Source organism: Nuphar pumila, chromosome 4 (genome assembly GCF_984573655.1).
Source record: "Nuphar pumila chromosome 4, dmNupPumi1.hap1.1, whole genome shotgun sequence".
Taxonomy (NCBI): Eukaryota; Viridiplantae; Streptophyta; class Magnoliopsida; order Nymphaeales; family Nymphaeaceae; genus Nuphar; species Nuphar pumila.
The window spans coordinates 117,679,748-117,699,155 of record NC_143252.1 but is presented as its reverse complement, the minus strand read 5'-3'; the positions used below and the strand labels follow the sequence as shown (position 1 = coordinate 117,699,155).

Sequence of the window (19,408 nt, the reverse complement as noted above, 5' to 3'; positions counted from 1 at the left end):
CACAATAAAATATATGTAGCATAAAAATATAGGTGGACTTCTTAATTTTGTTCGAGTTTGATAGGATGTTCGCAAGTATTATTACGCAAAATTCGTAATATCTGCAAAAAAAATATCTGACCTCATTTTAAGTGAGAGTTTGCAACACTGAGTGATATTTCACATGAACTTCATGAGTTTCGCGCATGCAAAGGGTAAAAAGGTTATTCTAAAGTTGATTATTTACAATTTTGGATATGAAAAGAATATTGAAAATTATAAAGCATTTCAAAAAATATGTCAAATTACTTGTACAATTCTCGATTATTTATTTTGTAAATAAGCGAGTTTGAGCTTGGCATAGTAAGTTTAGGGTCCAAATTCTATTGTTTGTAACTTTTATAAAAATATATTTTTTTTGTAGATGAGCTTACTCGTTTCGGCTCATTTATCTCGGGCTTTTCATGAGCTCAAGCTCGCTCGACACAAGAAACAAGCCAAGCGCCCTTTGTTCGGTTAGTTGGGCTCATTTACCAGCCCTAGACCTAAGGCCACCGCTTCTTTAGGGTCATACACTGGCTTTCGACCTTGATTCGAAACGTATATATATATATATATATATATATATATATATATATATATATATATATAGAGAGAGAGAGAGAGAGAGAGAGAGAGAGAGAGAGAGAGAGAGAGAGAGAGAGAGTATGCAGTATCATGTATGGGGAAAGCACGTTGCGACCAGCTTTATCCAAAACGGGACTCGCTCCAGGCTGCTCCCACAATCAAGCTATTCCTCACAGGTGCCCCCCTCCCCCGACCATTCCTTCCCTTCCATCGTTTTCTTTTCCATCTGTTTCTCTTGTGCTTTTTGCAAGTGACAACTCCGAGTCATTGGGGACCCTTTTTTTCTTTTCAAATTTTGTTTTATCACGAAGATTGAGATGCAAGCTTGTTACCCTCATTCGTGACCAATCCCACTTAGTGTTTTTTATCTAAACGAACTTTTGATGCTTCTCTGAAAGTCATTCTGAAAATTTAATTCTGACTTAATTGTTGTTGGTAGTTCCTTTGGTCACGTTTCTCATCCTTCACCGTGAGCATTACCTAGAATGGCATCACCCAAAAAATTTGGATTCATTTCACTGTCTCTAACATTCAAATTTACCCAAATCACAGGGATACATTAACTCATTTTCTTCTCATTCATGTTTGATCACTATCACGAATTCCAGTTCAAATTATATAAAGTCTGATGAGCATCTGTTTCAATAGCAGTGCAACCCAAATTACAAGCATTGTGAAGAGAACATGCTGTCTGAACTGCTTAACAGACAATGGACTCTGCTTCATCCTGGTACTAGGATTCATAAAATATCAGTGTCTGAGATGAAAGGTCAGCAGAGGGCGGCGCAACCAGCAAATGGGTTTTCTTTCCTGAATGATACCTGTCCGCACTTGGGTGATGATCTGATCGAGGAACGCAGTTTAGAGCCTTCCTTTTTTGTGGTCAGGGATGATCTGTTACACCCATTTGTTAATGGCAATAAAGCAAGGAAACTAGATGCTGTACTCCCTCTTCTAGAAGCTCATTCTGTGACAGATGTGGTAAGATAAACTTCCTTCATGTTAGCCACAGTACCTTCTTGTACTCGTTTGGATGGAGTGGTAGAAGGGAGGATGTTCTCGAATGAGGAAAATGATCCAATCTCTTCGAAAAGAATGGATTCAGGAGCCGTTTGAGGTGTACGGTTCTGTAGAGTGACAGTGAGGCTGACTTATCTGTCGACTTTTCCGCTACCACACCCCAAGAAACCGACCTCTGCCTTATGTAAAGTTTCCAGAGTGCGAATAATTTGTTGAGCATTATTCTATTTTCCTTGATTTCATGTGTTGGTTGTTATGATAATTGTAATATCAGGTTTGCACTTGTTTCTAGTTGCATGATCTACTAATTGCCTTGGTTGGTTACCTGAGGAACATTAGATTACTGATTTAGTATTTCAGGATTGGTTCTCAATAACTACATTCGTTTTAAGTATGAAGTTTTTGAACAGCACATGCATTGGGAAACTTTTAGGTTACGTGTGGAGGCTGTCAAAGTGCCCATGCTGCTGCTGTAGGTAATGATATGTGACCAAGGGTTTCTTGAATGATTATATATAGTATGGATAGATTTACTGAAGATGGATAGAAAATACTGACTTGCAAGCTATGCAGCTGTTTCTTGTGCAGAGAAAGGAATACGATCACATTTACTTTTGCGGGGATGGCAACCTGAAGTCTCTACAGGGTACAATTTGATATCCACAATGTACGGCAATGTTACGTATGTACCGACATCAGTATATGCAAATAGAGATGAAATGTTATCAAGAAATGCTGACCTAGTTGCGGGTAAGAGTGGATGTGTGTTGTCATTGAGTGATATTGTGGGTGTATCTCCAGGGCATCATAGAGCTGATGGAGTAAATTTCTCATCGAGGGATTTTATCAACCAAGATATTTTCACACAAGATACTGCTGAAGGAAGTCCCCGAAAAGTTGTCATCATAAAGGAAGGTGCTGGAGATGCTGTAGCATTGCTAGGTACATCTTACCACAGACAAAACACATGTACATCACGTGCCATACACACACATCAACTCATCCCACACAAATAAACACAAATGTTATTTGCATATTCATGCAGAAAATTGCAGATCCATTACGTGACTTTTTGATCAGTGCAGTTAGCAGCTACGATGCCCATCTAAATCGCTGAACGTTTTTATATCTTTATCAAAAATGCATACTGTCCACATTTCAGGACTATTCTCAAATTTATTTCCCAATTTCTGCCTGCCTTTCATTGATTTCAATTGAATTGTTTATACTAGAAATGGATGACTCACTAGGTGGAGGTCACATTTTAACTTTCTGAAAGATAACATTCTCTCATGAAATGGAGAAGCTAAGATGCATATAAATAGCATTATAACACAACGCAAGAGTAAAGTTGTAACTAAAATTAGAAGAGATAATAATGGCATGTGATCTGTAGCCATATATAACCATTTAGGAGTTCACCCAAGCAGGGCCTGAATACACAATTCTTTGGGAGAATATATTCAAAAGTTGAAAAATTTTTAATCTACAAAATGGTCAAAAGAAAGAGTGACCAGATACAAATAATTTTGAGAAAAAAGCTTAAGTCAAGAGGTCTGCATGAGATTTTGCTTCCTTTCCTAGTTGAATTGGTGCAAACTCATGATGAAAGTATTGGAAAGCAAGCTACAAATCTGGATGGTTCTATACCTGTTGGATGTCTTACCAATTCTGGAGGTTTCTCTCAATCAAGAAAACATGTCATGCAAGAAGAAGGAAATTTAGTGAAGAAAGTTACCAACGGTGAAAAATTTCCTATAGCTGAAGGTGTCAAAGAATTAGAAAGAGAGAAGGTTTCTAATGGAGGTGTGAAGGACTCTCAAGAAAAGAAAGACTTTGCTGGCTAATCCTATACATCGGCATAGTCTTCTTGTAGATGAATAAAACTTAAGAAAACAAATTTCTAAAATATGTAAACCTGCTTCCAAGTGTAAATATAAAGATCATGGTGGAACTATGGCTGAAAAGAGTTGAGAAGCCATTAAGGATGTGGACGTAGGTCATTCAGGCCAAACCACGTAAAAGTGTCATGTTCTACTCTTTCCTCTTATCTCTGATATTTTTTATATGGTATCCGAGCTTTAGTGAGCTTTCTTCATATCTCATTTAGTGTTTCCATGGCTGCTTCCGAATCAACTGAATCAGGTATGTCTTCTTCACTTCCACTGCTGCAGAATCCAAATAATCTGCATCATTTCTTGTGTATAAGGTTGAATGGAGAAAATTATCTCCTTTGGGAGTCACAGTTTACTCTTGTGCTCATTACTTACGATCTGTTAGGACATGTTAATGGTAGTAAGCCTGCTCCATTCAAGTTTAAACGAGATTCAGTTATGCTAAATCTAGAATATCTTGAGTGGTTACGACGTGATGGGCTTTTATTAAGCTCGATTTGTCTTCTCTCTCAGAGCTGGTTCTTGGACAAGTTGTTGGTCTCAACTCTTCTTTTGCTATTTGGAATGCCTTGAAGAAGGCATATGCTGACTACCCACTTGCTAAAGACCCAGCTGTATGATCTCAAAAAAGGCCCTATGTCTATTGATGAGTTTGTTCAAAAGGCTAAGGCCATTGCTCATCAGCTGGCCATAACCTCTAAACCAGTCACATGGGGCGATCTTATAATGCATATCTTGAGAGGTCTATCTGCCGAATATCTGCCTTTTAATACTACCACAGAAACCAGGTGTGATCCTGTTTTTTTGGATGATATCCATGGCCCTTTGCTAGTTCAAGAAGGTAATCTTCATGAGCTTGAAGATCAAAACTCAGATTAGAGCAGCCCTATTGCCAATGTCACAACTCGACAGAATTTTGGAGGTCATGGAAGGGGTTAGAAAGGTGGTAATCAATTTTGAAATAGAAGAGGTGGTGGTCGGTCCCCGACAAACTTCAATCCTAACCAACAACAGTCACAAGAAAATCCTGAACGTGAAAATCATGTTGTGCCAGATATATGAGAAAATAGGGCACTCGACAAGAACATGCTATTAATATACTAATCTGCTGCACGCTAAAAATTCTGCTCCACAAGCTTATCATGCCTCTACACTCAATGCTCCTCTTTTGGGATGATACCTGGTATCCTGACACTAGTGCAACTCACCATGTAACCAGTGACCTCAACAATTTGTCCATTCACGCACAATATCAAGGAGCAGATGCTGTGAAGATTGGAGATAGGACAAGTTTGAATATACTTCACTTTGAGCTTAATGATATCTTTCATGTTCCTAAAATCAAGAAAAACTTACTTTCAATATAAAAAATTTCTAAGGACAACAATGTTATTTTTTAGTTCACCCTCGATTTTGTTGTGTTCAGGATCCACATATAGGGAAGGTGTTGTAATGAAATGAGAAAGAGAATGCAAGACGATGCCTCTTATCGGCTTACAAAAACACAATATCAAAGAGCTTCAAGACCACTTATGGGGTCAACACAAAAAACACATGCACATAGGCCACTTAAGGGCCAAGAACACTTAAAAATATAGGATTTTATATAACAAAATGCTTGAGAAAGCATTAACATTACAATAGGGGTAATACCCCTATTTATACACAACAAAGGGGCCATAGAGCTATTGGGACACTGCCCAACGGCTAGAAATAGAGCCGTTGGGGAGGTCCCAATGACTCTCTGTGTGGATTACCATAATGCCCTCAACAATAGACTAAAAACCTAGTTTGTACAAAAAGAAATAAAAAGACTGTTGTGCACCTAATGAGCACAACCTATTACAAATCTGTGAGAAGGCAAAAATACCCCTAATGAGTATTTACCTTTCAAAAATTTTCTCATGTTTGGAAAGGATGGAAAAGTTATTTTTTTCTTTTCTACTATTTTCCTGCTTCCAAACATGCCCTTAATGCTTCAAGTTAATCTCTATGATTGTGTGCCTATTAAGTGAGTAATCCATTGTCATGTAATTTTCACGTACTTTTGTTAGATGGTGTTGAATACACACACACACACACACACACACACACACACACACACATATATATATATATATATATATATATATATATATATATATATATAGTAATGATAGGGTGATACGGGAGCACCTACTCCCACCTAATAGAAGCTTTAAATTTTCAAAATTCTTGAGAGTTTTTTGTTGATCAGAATCATCAGACCCTATAGATATGATCTGCATGCCTTTTTTAGTAGAAAACAAGTTTTAGATCATGTGATTATGGCATACATGTTGGTTTTTTAATATCTTCAAAAATCAATGGCTCACAATGTACCAGAATTTAAGACTTAAAAAAACCCTATTTGTATATCCAAAAAACATGACCCATAGCATGATTCCTATCAAATAAACTATGTTGAATATATCTAGGTCTGATTGAGAAAATGCAACCTACATTTATGATTGCTAGTATATGGGTGTAGGTGCTCCCAGAGCACCATAACATTACTAATATATATATATATACACACACGCACACGCACACACATATGGGATAACATTTGGTAATGACGCCATTATGTACAAACGCCTCTAGATCTCTATGTCGTGGTTTTTTTATCTAATCTGACCCCATGGATGGATTCAACATGTTCAAAACTATGTCACATGGGTGCGGGTGTGACACGGGTGCGGCGCAGTTTCAAAATTTTTGGACACGGGGACTCGGCTATATATATATATTTATATATATTTTTAAAAAAAGTGCACAGTCTGTGACTGTGTACACAACACAGACTGTGACTGTGCACACAGCACAGCACAGTCTGTGACTGTGCACACAACACAATTATATATATATATAAAATCATTTTTTTTAGTTTTTTGCCCTAAAAAATGAACGAATATAGACTCGGTCAACGTTGATCGAGTCCAAAACGTGGATAGACTCGACTCCGGTGCGTTGACCGAGTCCGACTCTTCATTGATCGTGTCCGCCCCGTGTCCGAAGCTGCACCCATGTCCGCACCCATGTCGGGGCGTGTCGACGCGAGTGCGTCGACCCCCTAGCAGAGTCCGTGTGACATAGGTTCAAAATAGTAGATACTGGCTTTTGGATCATGTTTTTTCGATGAAAAAACATGATTTTGTGACCTGGGAAAGTATCACACACTGTCTGCCGTGTATTTTTGATGCCTTATAAAAACCTGCCTACTTGTCGTAATTGGACGATTCAAGAACCGATTCCCACTAAGCAAAACATGTAGATCACATCTATAAGGTTAGTTTCATGAAAGACAAAAAAAAGAGGCTTTTATATCTCATGTTACCATTACCAAATGTTATTCATATATATATTATTTTGCTAATATTTCTCGGGCCTTGTAAGGCACTCACACCGAGCTTTTTATGCAATATAGTTCTGCAGTTGTTTTATCTAATGTACCATTTTCATCTTACATTTCTTATTATCAACTTTTCTTTGGTGGTCATATGCTACAATTAGTTATGTGCTAGTAAAGTAGGTAGACTAACTGCACCCCAAATTTTTGAGGAGAATTAAAATTTAATAATGCGAGAATGAGGTTCTTTTCATTTTTTTCTTCTTGAAGTGAATTTTATCACATAAATCAGAAGAATTCACAATTGGAAGCATGTTTAATTTATATGGTTTAGGAATACACATAAAAATTTCTTTATCTTGATCCATGTATTTCCCAAATCATTGTGCTGCCTGATTTTGTAGTATTGTGATATTTGTAGCTTCAAAATTCAAACAATATCACATATTATTTTTGCTAACCTAAGTTGCTAGATCCTTATACGAATTTCAATGACCAATCTTGTAGGTTTAATTAGGCTTGTAAGATATCTGTCTCAACCTTCTTTATTTGGAATGGCACATAAAGTAAAGGTTATTGTTGATGCTGGGACGGGCACAACGGCAGTTGGACTGAGATTAGGTGCACTGCTTTTTGGGTAATGTTCTACTTATATTTGATTTACTAGCATTCATGATGCAATGTTGCTGCTAAAAATTTCTCTCATGAATGTTATTTAAATCTAAATTGTAAGGTGCAAAAAAGGCTTTTCTGAGGAAAAATATACACCTGAATTCTAGATGGATGACTTAAACGTCAGTGCCTATATGTCTCTTTCTTGAAATAATCTTAAATATAACCTGTCCATCAGATGACTGGGAAAACTGCACTGCATTAAGTAGGAAATCTGCAAGGACTTGCTGAAGCCTGAAGTTATCACCGTACAAGCATGGATGATACTTCTGAAGGCTAATCACGAACAAGCTGAACTTGTTCTCTGCTTTGAATAATCCCGACTTGTAACTGCTACTAGAACTTCTCTCAACTTGAACTCCACTGTATTATATATATATATAACCACTTTGAAAAATCATAGTTGCAGTGTTCTTCCTTAATCTGAGCCTGCAGATGTGTTTATAAATGCTTATTTATTAAAAGTAAGATTTGGATAAAACCAATTTAACCAGTAAATTTGAATTTTTTGTCACCAAGTTATAGTGCAATATTAGATGTTCGTATTTGCGGATCTTTGATCGAACTAGAAATGCATCTGAAAATAAAAGATACCTCATCTAGTGCATGGTTTCTACTAAGCTATATAGAACATATATGTAAATTCAGATTAAGAAAACACCTATAACTATGCTTTTTTAAGCTGTTGGGATGGTTAGGAGATAAGACTGGCTAGGATCTACTGATTTCAATATATATGTGGAATGAAACAAGGAAAGGGTTTGCACACACACACACACACACAAGTCCACTAAGTGACATGAAGCACATAAGCCACTAAGGGCTAGAAGGAAACACTCAAGAGCATACACAAGCACTAAAGGGCCAAACACCTATTTATACAAAAGAGAAGAGATGGGTGTGAGAGCTAGCCATTGGGTCTAGCCTAACTGCTAGCTAAGTGAACTAAAATGCCCCTTATAAAAGGGGTAATTACATAAAAATAAAACACAAAATGAAAAGAAATAAAAGTACATATTTACCTAAAATATATTCTAATAAACCACACACACACACACACACACATATATATATATATATATATATATATATAACACCTAAATGAGAGTTTGTTAAGGAGAAAGGAGAAGCGAGGTGCCAACAATGCTTTGGAGAAGTTCACAATTTGGTATTCAGATGTTACATAGGAAAGCTCAGTGGTGTCTCTAAGAAACTCTTCGCGAACATAGTGACAATCCATCGCTATGTGCTTCGTGCGCTCATGGGTGTGATGCTAGCGATGTAGATAACACTCTTGTTGTCGCAACACATCTTCGATGGAGTAGAGATGATAATGCTCATGTCCTTCAGGAGACTTCTCTACCAATCTCTAAGGTAGTAGTTTTCATTGCACGGTAGTCGTCTTCAGTGGAAGAGAGCGACACCTTTTGTTGTTTCTTGCACCTCTAAGAAATAAGGGAGCTGCCAAAAAAATATAATAATCTATAGTAGAAATACGATCATTAGGATTGCTTCCCAATCTGAATCAATATAAACAATCAAATTTAGACAAAAAAAGAGGAGATGAATAATCCTTTAGTTAAAGTGCCCTTGATGTATCAGATGATCCACATGACCACACTCATATGAACTGAAGTGGGTGCTTGTTGAAATTGATTGGCATTGTGTACCACATGTGCTATGTCAAGTTGAGTAGTAGACAAGGGATCCAATCAACTATCTATACACAGTTGGATTGTCAAAAGGGATCCCATCATTAGCTCTCAGTTTAGTATTGATGACTTCAGGTGTATCCACAACCTTTTTATTTGACAATTCTAACATGGCAACAATCTCAAATGCCAATTTTATTTAAAATAAAACATACCCCGAGGAGAATACACAACTTCGATACCTAGGAAATACCCTAGAAAGCCAAGATCAGACATGTCAAAATTATTTTTAAGAATATTTTTTATATCTTTAACTTCTTTTCTATCACTACCAGTAATAATCATGTCATCTACATATAATAGTAAAATAATGATGTTTGGCCCAACATTCTTGACAAAAAGAGAGCAGTGTTAGTGTAACAAAAAATAAAACCAAGATTAATCATAACTTTGCTAAAATATTAATACTGAGCTTTAGCAGCCTGCTTGAGACCATATAAAACTTTTTTAAGCCGAAGTATTTTACCTTCCTCAATGTCTAACTTGGGTGGAAGATCCATGTGCACTTTTTCATTAAGGTCCCCATTAAGAAATGTATTCTTAATATCTAATTGGTAAATTAGTTATTTCTTAATCGAGACTACTGTTATAAGAGTCCTAACACTTGTCATTCTAGCTATAGTCACAAAGGTTTCCTCATAGTCAATTCTATATTCTTGAGTATCCCTTAGCCACTAAACTAGCTTTGTACCTTTTTAATGTTCCATCACTCTTAGTTTTAACTTTGAATAGCCATCAACATCCTATGTTTTTTTTAAGGAAAAACTAACTATTTCTCAAGCTTTGGCTATACGGAGGGCATCTACTTCAACTTTCATAGCTTCTACCTAGTGAGGATGATTTGTAACGCCCCAAAATCCCAAATTTGTAACTTTTTAGGAAAAATTTGAAAGCTTTGTAATCAATCATTTTTCAAAGTTTAAAATGACAGTTCAGCGGAAAATGGTGTTTGAAATAATAAGTTAACAAATCTTGGGTGCATTACAGGCAAACTTTCCTTTACACAACGGATTTGTATCTCCATACAATCATTGAAACCCTATAGATTCAAAACGAGGTTTTTAATAATTAAGGTTTACACGAAAAGTGAAATTTCAAAAAAACCCTTATACCAACTTACAAAATGTCTTCAGGAGCCAAATATAAGGGAAAGAGTGAGATCTTAATATCATCACGTCATCGTGCCATCGCTTGTTGTACCTGTTAAAAATATGTATCTCATATGTAATCTTTTTCCTTTCTTTTAGTCTAGTTATGTACTTTAGTTAGGATAGAATTAATCTAAATAGGATTAGGACCTTTTTAGCCTTTTTAGTCATTTTGCTTTTTGACCAAAAGTCAAAAAGCAACTTTATGAGAGAGTCGTTGGACTCCCAACGGCTCTAAATAGAGCCATTGGGAGCCCAACGACTCCCTCAACGGCTCTTCTTTATCATCTATAAATATGGGGGCTTTTCCCCTTGTAAGATTATCTTTTGAATTGAGATTTCTCCCACTTAATGAAATACGTTTTTCTCCTCTTCATTGTGCATACCCTTTTTTGGGTATTTTGTATGAACCCTAGTGGTTATTGTGATTGAACACTATTTGTGAACCTTTATGGTTCTTGTGAGAGATATTTTTTGTGAGTATTTTGAGAGTTTTTGCTTGTGGACTTCATCTTCTTACATGGTATCAAAGCCATTGGTGGAAGCAATCAAGCTAAGTTCTTTTGGTGCATTGAAAAGCGTGCCACTCAAGTTTTTAAAAATGAAGTAAAGTTTCTTTGAAGTTGAGATCGTGGAAAGGCTTGAAAGCTTGGAGGGGAAAGCTTGGAGGGTTACTTGTATTCACTGTTTGTGGTAGAGTATCCTCTTCTTTATCCTTCTTTTTACTTTCCTTTTTCTTCCTTTTCTTATTCCTTTTCTCTCCAAAATTGTAAAATGGATGACAATGATAATGTCACCATTAAGCCCATCAAACTCAATGATTCTAATTATGTCACATGGGCTTCAATCATGAAGAATCTTGTATGGGGAAAAGGATTATGGGGATTAGTAGGTGAAACCGATATGGAACCTACACTAATCCTCACCAAGGATAAAGGAGAGAAAGAAATACCTCTCACAGAGGTAGAAAGGGTCAAAACCATTTTCACATACGAAAAAAAGTGGATGGGATGGAGAATGGGACATGCCAAGATCATGTCTTGGCTTATATCAAGTGTTGACATAAAGAAATGTTCAAGTCTTGCAAAGTTTGAACATGCTAACGATGCTTGGGATTACCTTACAGAAATGTATTCTCTTAAGGATATTGCACACATATGCAATCTTCAAGAGAAAGTTCATAATATGGTGCAAGGGGACAAGAGTATTAGAGAATATTACAATAGCTTGTCCGAGTTATGAGAAGAATTAGCCCTTCTTAAACCAAAGTGGCATTGTCCACAAGACATAGAGCTCCGTCAAAATCAAGTGAATGCAAAACATTTCTTTCAATTCATTAATGTATTGAGATCAAAGTTTGAATCAACCAAATCCGTTCTTCTTCATCGAGGAAAAGTTTCTTCCATAGAAGACACAATAGAAGAGTTAAGTATGGAAGAGAATAGGCTCAAGAAAAGAATTTTCAAAAGTGATGATGATTCGGTTCTAGCAGTATCTAGAACGGAAAATCATGTTCGTTCATACAAACCTCCACACTTTGGGAGGATAAATGATGAAAAACAAGGAAATGATTTTGAAATAAGAAAAATCATCTGCTACTATTGTCGTGAATCGGGACATGTCAAGACTTACTGCCCAAAATTAAAGAGGTCTTATGAAAAGAAGGTCGCTACAGTTGAATCTCCGCAAGAGGCCTTGGCCTTGTTATTGTTGAATCAAAGATGTTTGTTAGGGTGAGTTGTGTGCACCTTGTTTTATGTCTTTTTAGATTGTCAACTTTTAGTTTGGCTTTAATTGACAATTACGTGATCTCCGATTGTGAGTGTGTTGAATCACTCATTTATTTTTTACCATTGTCTTTATTATGGATGCTTATAATTATGTGTATCTGTGATGGCTATCTATTTCTGAAATCATGGTGTTTTGAAATATGGTTAAAATTGATATTTTTATTCATGACATTAGTGTGTTTCCATTACAAGCCTTCTTACCTTAGGTGTCTTCTCCTTTTTATGCCTCTTATCTAAGTGTCATTATATATAAACAAAAGATATTTGTTCACACCTTCGTGTGTGATTTTAGCCTATTGTTGGTTTTATACTCTTGATCTAGTCACTGATACACTTATTTTTTTTAGTGTTATTATATATAGACAAGAGATATTTATTCACACTTTCGTGTGTGATTTTAGCCCATTGTTGGCATTATACTCTTGATCTAGTCGCTGATACACTTGTTTTTTGAGTGTAATTATATATAGACAAGAGATATTTATTCACACCTTCATGTGTGATTTTAGCCTTTTGTTGACATTATGCTCTTGTTTTAGTCGCTGATGAACTTGTTTCTAAGTGTTATGATATGTAGACAAGAGATGTTTATACACACCTTCGTGTGTGTCTTTGTCTCTTTAGTGACATGATGATTATGCTCTTGTTCTAGTTGCTGATATACTTGATATTTGAGGTTTGGAGTCCTAAGTGGTGATTGCTTGTGGTGATTAAATTAGTGTTTTAATTTGCAAAATTCATTTATTATGATGTATGTAATTTTTTAAAATCTATTCGTAATTTGTCTAAACTCATTTTCTCTTTTATGAGAAATGGTTGTCGAAATATTCTCATGCATTTTGCATTATGCTTTAGTTGCATGGTTAATTGTCTTGCATAATTTGTATAAGTATATGCTTTTTCAAGCATATACTCATTAAAGAATATATATTTTTCTTGTTAATGTTGCTCTTTGTTGGCTCTTTGTGTTGTCCCATAGTGGACTTGTACTTATGCACTTTTGTACTTGTATTGGGCCTTCGTATCTTTATGTTGTCAATGCTTGGACTTGTATGTGCTTTTGCACTTTGTTTTTTGTAAATTTTGCATATTTTATTACATGCTTTTTTAAGCATTTCATTAGAGAAATCTCTTATGTGTATGCCCCTAGTGGCTATTGTATGTATTTGACACTTGGCATTATCTTTTGAAAAATTAATGTTTCTTTTAACACTCTTGTCTCTTATGTCTTCCGCTGTGTAAAACTGTATTGTGATTTTCACTCTCTTATGAGTTTTTTCTTTAATAATCATGTCTTTTATATGTGTATTTCCTTTAAATAATGCACGTCTTCATGCCTGACTAAATGAAAAAGCGAGATTGCTGGTTCACTTGGAACTTGCATGTGAAATCATGATTTGTCTGTTTTTGCTATAAGTTGATTTCAATGGGAAATGCTACCTATTCTCATACTTGATGTCTACTGCCTTATCCAATGGATAGTTCCTTTGTCTTGCTCTTTTGGATTGTCAATCATGCTCATCAAAGGTGTCTTCATTTGCCATGGATTTGTCTGATATCAAATTGATGTCACTAAGGCATTTTGACATAGCATAAAGAGAAATACTGTATAGGGATCTCTATGGTGATTGTTTTATAGCAGCTAGAAAATCTGTATGACACTAAAATGTCCAAGTCATTTAACTATATATTCTAAGTTAGGACTGGATCCTTGTTTTTTTTGGGTAGTCCTTTATATTAGTGAAAAGTAATATTTTGGCTGGGCTGACTTGGCTAGCTCGGCCTGGCATGCAATCCAGCCAGGGTCTGCCCAGACCAGACCCAGCCGATCTTGGTCGGCTGGGCCTGTTTGGGTCTTCAAAAAAAAAAAAAAATTGGGTATTCAGTTATGCTTTTTAAATTTATTTCAAGACTTGTTAATTAAACTAAAGCTGGCTTGTTGTGTATAAAAGAATGGGGTTTGGTTTCATATGGTCGGAATTGATACGATACGCATTAGCAATATACTATTTCAAGTGATTCCAAGTGCTCATGTACACTTAAAAAGAACGTGCCTAGTCATGTGATTATTTTCTAGATTTTTGCTAAAGTACGGTGGACTTAATCTGATGAATGAAATCTTTCTTATGCTTTAGTTTGATTTTAGCATGTTGGATATGAATGCATGCCTGTTAACATGTTATTACAAAGTTTGTTTTGGTACAGGTGGTGCATACATGATATGAATGTGTGCAACCCTGAAATTCAATTTCTAGATCCGGGTTATGTTCATGTGTGTGGATGTTAACACATGTTATGAATGAAAAGTTTCATGTGCCTACATTTATGGGACACGTTTAATTATCGTACATTTATGGATTGGTTTCAAGTGCATGTGCATACATGAAATAATCGATGTGTGTTTAGCATGTACAATCCTGCATAAATGTTCTCATGTACTTATGAATCATGAATGAATGCATGTGTGTTAAGTGATTACACGAAAGCAATTTTACATGGATGATGAACACATGCATATGACTGTGGTAGCTCATGCACATTGTTAAATTGGTATGAATGAATGTGCATTTGGAATCATGTTGGTATCATTGCATAAATTGCATATTGTTATGATTTTTGCATACGATGCATCGATGTTCGAAATGAATCATCATGGGCCTGGTGGGCCTTGAGCTTTGGTTTTCTCTTTATTTATGTATTTTAAATGCATCGCAAAAATTACATTTATTTTGATTGTACTATATTGCACTGTTCTATGTATTTCCATGGGCGGGAGTCCCGTGATGGTTCTCGCAGTGGTAGATGCGAGCTTTTGCCTTTGCTTTTGCATGCTGATTTGCAAAACTCAATAATGGGCTTTCAATAAAAAGATAATAAATAAGAACAATGTAATATATGTTCTGAGATCTTTCATCGAAAGAATGAGAATCCTAGAGATTTAGTTTTGGGCGACTGCGAGAATAAAAAAAAGATTTCGTGTGCACTAATGTTTACCTCTAAACCTGATATTGAGGTTCTTTCTCCTGCCACGGTTTTAGGGAGAGTCCGCCACTTGACCTGGGGGTGGTGTGTTCAACACAACTGTTGTTTTGGTATACCAAGAAAGTGACACTTGTGGGTGTGGAGGGTCCCTGATGTACTGACATTAGATATGAAGGTCTAATGTTTCGAAGGTAATTCGGTCGAGGGATAAGTTTGAAACCCAGTAATAAAATACAACTTGTGTGTTAAGTTACCCTGGGAACCCTATTTGACCTCGAAAAATTTTACCCGTTTGGTGTATCCGCGGGCAACAGTAATTAAAAAGAGGAACCTAAATTGTGTGCATTTAATAGGGCATGTATATGGAAATGAAAACTTTAAGAAAAGATAATAAAATATTCATGTATTGCATATAAATGATGCATATTCCTGTTATGCATTAGATCATGCATATTTTATCTGTTTTCTTAATTGTTAAATGTTGGTGAATGTATAATTTGTTCCCTAAAGCATGTTAAATGTCTTGCTTACTTAAATTGTGATTTCTGTTATTGATTAATGTTCCTTCGTGCTTAATAAATGCTCTTTATTGCATGAATGCTCAATTGAATTATGTAATTGTCATAATTGCATTCCTCTAAATTATTGTATGAAATCTTATCTGTATTCTTTATGCTCATTTATTTCATTAGAGGGATTCGTACGCAAAATTCTTCGGATTTCTGACACCCTCTTTTTATGGTTTTTTCGCAGCCACAGAGGATCAGTGAAGCGACTAACTTCTGGTAGAGCTATGAGTGTTACACTTTTGCTGGACAGTTCACAGAGGGATAATGTGGCTCAGTCTTTTTCTTTATTTACTTTTATGTCATTTAAATAACTCTGATATGTCTTTTGCAATTATTGTTAGATACTCTTTCTTTCGTGATTAATAAATAATGAGATGCTATGGTTTGGGATGATAAGTGTAACCTCTATTGTGGTTGGTTGTTTTATCCAATTGGGAGTGAAACTGTAAAGGCTCCGGGTTTTTGGGAAGATTTCTGCAATGGTTTAAAAAAAAAATCGCATTTTCAAGGGGTATGAGTTGGGGTCGTTACATTTAGACTTGAATACACTTATAGTGTTGTATGTCTTTATATTTGCAAATATATTTGAATGTGCTGCATATTTGCTGCCTATGACATCTAAGTCACTTGCTTGATTTTTTTTTTACTTAGTTAAGTTAGTTATGTGTGTGTAAACTTGTTGAATATCTGTACACCTATATTTTTATTTGGTGGTTGATTGATTATGTTTACATTTTTTGTTGTGTTTTATTTTAGATTTTTCGATGGCTCCTTCACGAGATGATCTTGCATGGCAATACTGCACAAGCATTGATAATAGAGGGTTAAGATTGAAATATATGTTTTGTGGTTATATTATTCATGGTGGACTGCATAGATTTAAGCAACATATTGCAGGTCTACATCAAAATGTACATCCATGTGATTCTTCATCCATTCCTATCACTTTTCGTGCTAATGTTATTGCTGAACTAGAAGCAATTCGAAGAAGAATATTGCAAGAATGCAAAGAAGGACTTCTAACCATTGTTCCAAATTCTGAAGATGATGATGATGTTAACCCACTTGCCAAAAAATGGCCCAACATAAAGAGATCATCGAGCAACAATTGGATGCGAACTGAGGGAATATTGTCTTGATGTTTGACAAGTAGGCTCTAGAAGCTAGTTTTTAGTTATCATGAACTCTTAGTAGTTTAGTTACGACTTATAACATGTTAGTATGACTTGGATACGAATTTAATATTGTTAAGGCTTTAATTATGTTTAAATTATGTAGTTGCCTACTTGCCTTTTATTTGCATTGAGCAGGTTTTGATTGATTTCTTCTTCTTATCTGTTGTTAATTTTTTTGTATACATAATTTTATTTTTGTATATTGTTTATTGAACATTATTCACATTGTTAGTTATATGGTTTGGTTATTTAATTGCTCATTTATTCTTAATTTTTTTGAGCAGGTTATCAGTTGCATCATGGTTTGTTTATTTAATTATTTATTTCTTATTTTTATTTGTCTATTGCTTATATTATGTCTATTGTTGTTAATTTTTTTGTATACATGATTTTATTTTTTATATATTGTTCATTCACATTATTAGTTGTATAGTTTGTTTATTCAATTGTTAATTTATTTTTAATTTGTTTGAGCAGGTTATGTAATATAATTGCTTTACAGTGTTCGACGACATGTTATTATTTATCTATTGCTTATTGTTTATTGATTTTATGTTGTATACATGTTTCTTATTAATTTTATTAGTTTGTTTACATATTTTGAATGTTTTTTTTTTAATTTTTTTTATTTGGGGTACCACCTAGGCCTTTTTAGGGGCTCACCGCCTAGGCTCCATATAACGCCTATGAGAACTAAGATATATTATATATATATATATATATTTATATATATATTTAACTGTATGTATGTATATGTATGCATGTCATCATGAACTCTTAGGTTTTGCTTCTAGTGTTGAAGATTGCTTCCTTACAGTTTCTTCAATTTTTTATGACAGACTGCCTTGGGAAGTGACTGCAGTAATGCTTGCTGATACCATTGAAGGGTATAGAAGACAAGAAGAACACTTGATAACAGAATTCGTGAGGTGTTATGGGATGGATATTCTGCCTCTATCAAATAGGATCGATGCTGGTGGTGTTGTAAACTGGGTTAAGCGTTTCTCTCCACGAAAGTGCGTCATATCTCCGGGCACCTGTAATGTGTGATTTAATTCTGCATTTTCTCTTGCTGCAATTGTTCTCTTACTATTCTGGCTGTGCTCCTAGACAACTTATATGTTATTCAAGTGCTATGGCGAATGTGGCTTTTTTCTTGCATTCATGCTTGTTGTTTCACAATATACAACTTTGCCACTGCATATGCACCTAATTCAGCTCAGCATCTTTTAGTCATTGTCTACCTCCTTTATTTGGGTTGACACTGGATGAGTTTTGTGTGGATGGATCTAGGTTGGCCCTTGGTCTGGATACACAAGAACTGGAGCTAGCTGGAGCTAATGAGTTCTTTTTTAATATTGTTTCTGTCCAAGTTCTGATTGGGTATGCAAATTCTTGTTCTGAAGACATTGAGGAGCTCCATACAATGAAAACATCCATCTTAAGATTTGAACATGATTATGTATAAAGAAAATAAAATAAGGGGAAAGCTTTAAAAATGGTTTTGATTCAAGCTTAGATTGAGTCAAACTGAATTAAGATTTGAGTTTAAACTTGTACAGAGCCAACCCCTGGTAACTCCTGGTTGGAGTTAATAAGCAGCTTTACACCTTTATGTTTTAGTTAAACAAATGGTGTAAAAACTGCGCGATGCATTCTTGGCAAAGAATTGAATTTTGACTGCTATTGGAAACATGTTTCTGCTTTTCAATTTCTCTTTTTTACTTTGTCAATAATCCAATTTCAGTTTAATTTGAAATTCTTTTTTGTTACCATCCCTTTTACTAATTGTTACCACCTGCATTTTATACTCGATTAGTCATTTCCTTTTAAGCTATGTTTCTCACTGTATCTTTATGCTATAGTTTCTTTCAAGTTATTTGTATTTAAACTTGAATTGCTGCAGATTTGGTAATGTGTTGAAAGGAGAATTGGAGGTTTGCCAACAGATTGCACAACAAACTGGTGTCTTGGTTGACCCTGTGTATACTCTTGCTGCTTGGGAGCATGCAACTTCCATGTGTCATGAACAAACTTGTGGCAGTGGCACTGCTCTGATTGTGATGCTGCATACCGGGGGAACCCTTGGAATGTTTGGATTGGCACAGAGGTATAAGTCCTACTTCACTGCAATGCAACATGGTGGTGATAGCCCCAATCTGTAGCTTCTTCTTGTGAGGTGGGATGCTCATTGACAAGGATCTTCTGGTCCTATCAGTTTCAACTCTTGGTACACAGGAGAAAAAAGACCATGTTCCATGCTAGGTACACAGGAACTCCAGCATGTTCCATGCTTCCTGGGTGTTTTTTTTGTCTTCAGATATGGTATAGATGCCTCATTCTTGGAGACATGTCAATGCAGCTGTTTAGATTCAGTAATTATTGGGATGAATACCAGCCAATATATACAGCTGCTTAGACATGTCAATGCTCTGCAGTACATTATAATGGACAGATGTGAAAGAGTTCTTT

The 19,408-nt window shown here is 35.5% G+C and overlaps 1 protein-coding gene across 1 annotated transcript; it reads left to right on the top strand.

Annotated features, from left to right (window-relative positions):
- The first annotated feature begins 1,290 nt into the window (after nucleotides 1-1,290).
- On the top strand, nucleotides 1,291-19,129 carry LOC149840777 (Pyridoxal-5'-phosphate-dependent enzyme family protein). Its single transcript, XM_090004547.1, has 6 exons — nucleotides 1,291-1,587; nucleotides 2,060-2,102; nucleotides 2,200-2,568; nucleotides 7,396-7,525; nucleotides 17,776-17,952; nucleotides 18,843-19,129. Exons 1-6 carry the CDS (start codon nucleotides 1,291-1,293, stop codon nucleotides 19,099-19,101), a joined length of 1,275 nt encoding a protein of 424 aa, XP_089860673.1. The 3' UTR covers nucleotides 19,102-19,129.
- The last annotated feature ends 279 nt before the right edge of the window (nucleotides 19,130-19,408 follow it).